Source organism: Geospiza fortis, unplaced genomic scaffold (assembly GCF_000277835.1).
Source record: "Geospiza fortis unplaced genomic scaffold, GeoFor_1.0 scaffold85, whole genome shotgun sequence".
Lineage (NCBI taxonomy): Eukaryota > Metazoa > Chordata > Aves > Passeriformes > Thraupidae > Geospiza > Geospiza fortis.
In genome coordinates this window covers 647,831-649,931 of record NW_005054358.1, presented here as the reverse complement: position 1 = coordinate 649,931, position 2,101 = coordinate 647,831, and the positions used below count along the sequence as shown (strand labels likewise).

The 2,101-nt window shown below is 46.0% G+C and overlaps 1 protein-coding gene across 4 annotated transcripts in view; it reads left to right on the top strand.

Annotated features, from left to right (window-relative positions):
- EXD3 (exonuclease 3'-5' domain containing 3) overlaps positions 1-2,101 on the top strand; it is a 251,128-nt gene that overhangs the window by 52,727 nt on the left and 196,300 nt on the right. For all 4 annotated transcript variants that reach the window (XM_031059248.1, XM_005423823.3, XM_031059250.1 and 1 more), the window contains exon 3: positions 606-718. In XM_031059248.1, the coding sequence (XP_030915108.1) occupies positions 682-718 (37 nt within the window). In that variant the 5' untranslated portion in view covers positions 606-681. The remainder of the gene's footprint in view (positions 1-605; positions 719-2,101) is intronic.

The window sequence follows — 2,101 nt, the reverse complement described above, 5'->3', positions numbered from 1 at the left end:
TGGGTGATAAGGCACTGGACTGGGATTTGGGAGACAGGGGTTCTGTTCCCAACTCTACCACAGTCGTGATGGTGAGTGGAAGGGCAAGCAAACAAAGAGGAGGAGCTGTGTAGCTGTGGCAAAAACACGCTTTCACATGGCCTGTTAGTCCAGATTGGGGTCAGGTAGGTCTGCGGTTTGCATAGAATCATAGAATCGGCTGAGTTGGAAAGGACCTCAGGATCATCAAGTCCAGCTCTTCACCATGTGCAGGAGTTCTGTTTGTCTACTCAAGTGAAAAGCCAAACTCCTGTTTGCGCAGTTCAAATCTGGAACTCGGCTTGTTCCAGGAACCTAGCTGTGTTTTTAACTCCATGTTGTTTGACCTTCCATGGGCTCTCAGATGCCACTTTCCAGGGCTTCTTGGTTGACTCAATTCAGTTTCCCATTGCATTCTCTGATCTTCTGGCATGTGTCCTATGGCTCCTACACCAGGTTGTTACATGCATGTAGGTTATCCACTCTCCTGCTAAATTCAAGGACAACAGACCACACACAAGATATTATCTTTCTCACACAGGGTGAAGTTCCTACAGTTTGACAGTAACTCTACATTTGCTTTCCAGAAAGAAGAGCTTAGGCTGCATCTCTGAGTTTAGACTTCCAACCTCAGGATCCTTATCTGGTGCCACCTTTGGGAGGATGAATCAGGACAGTTACTCAAGTGATCGGCCCACGGGTGAGTTTTCATTCAGCATGATTTGCTTTCCATTTATTTTCTTACTGCTGTTGGAGAAGAGTGCTGAGTCACAAATAAAGCAAAACATGTGAATCAATGCCAAATTGCATGCCATAAAGATTATTGGATCTTTGAGGTTTCCTGTCCACATCTGAATATCAGCATTCTTAGAATTCTAGTCCAGGTTGAAAATTTTTCTAGCAATTTTTTCTGGAAGTTCTCACCAGTTCAGAAGAACACAGGGGTTTTATTACTGTGTTAGACAACTCATTCTGCTATTTGCCATAACTTAGTTTTCTCATTAATTGCATTGGTAATTGGTAACCCTTTGCAGCAAGGGAAGATGTGCACACACCATTGTCGGGTATGTCCCATTGAGTCTGAGGGTCAGGGTCCTGCTGGAGAGCTTGGATAGACAGGAATTTGTTACTTCTGGCTCAGACGTGCCATAAATTTGCTCTCTTCTTCCATCCCCATCTTTGGCTGTGGGAGCTCAGCCTCACAGAGTGCTGCTGGCAGTTTGTGCTGGGAGAGGCGGATGCCAGGGGCTGTGCCTGCAGCCTCCCAGGCTCTGCTCAGCCTGGGCTTTTTTGGAAGTGTCAAGGGGCATTCTTAGCTCTGACTTGAGGGCTATTTTTTGACAGTTCCCATTGTTCCCCAACCTTTGTTCATGGGTGAAGTCTTTTTGTCTGAGGCCTTTGTCAGAAATAGAGGCTGTTAGGAGAGCTGTCTGCTCACAGGTTGGGGGAGTTTTCTTTTGTTGTTGAGTCCTGAGAATTTCTTCCTTGCTTTTACAGCCTGCTTGGGCAAACTTGCCCAGACAAATGAGGGGATTGCTGGGATCTCCCCTTGCTGGGCCTGCAGGGAGAGGGGTCCTCAGAGCCACCACCCATGTGCCCTGCTCTGGCTGTCCCAGGCCACATGGCTGGGGCACAGCAATTTGGGGTTCTGAACATCTGCCTACACTAACACCCTTGCCATTGTCCATGGGTTTGAATCTGGGGCTTAAAAATGGAAAATTTAGGAAAATTCCTGTGGTAGCATGAAATATCTATTCTCTAATACTCAGCACGTATTTTATTACTGTGAACAGGTGATGATGACACATCAGGATGTCATGGAGATTCGTGAATCATCCACAGAAGGACCTAGAGGCTGGGTTTGGGGAAAAAGACATTCAAGTCTCTATAACACATCCTGGGTGCTTGTGAGAAATGTCTGGTCAGAATATTCACAGATCGCTCATTGCAGCCTTCTTTTTTGTAGGTGTAATAAATGTTGTGGTTTGAGTTTAGATCCACTCTCTAAAACAGGCACAGGAATGAATCTGTCTGGAGGGACTGATTTTCCATGTATCACTCATGTACATTTTACACCTCCTGC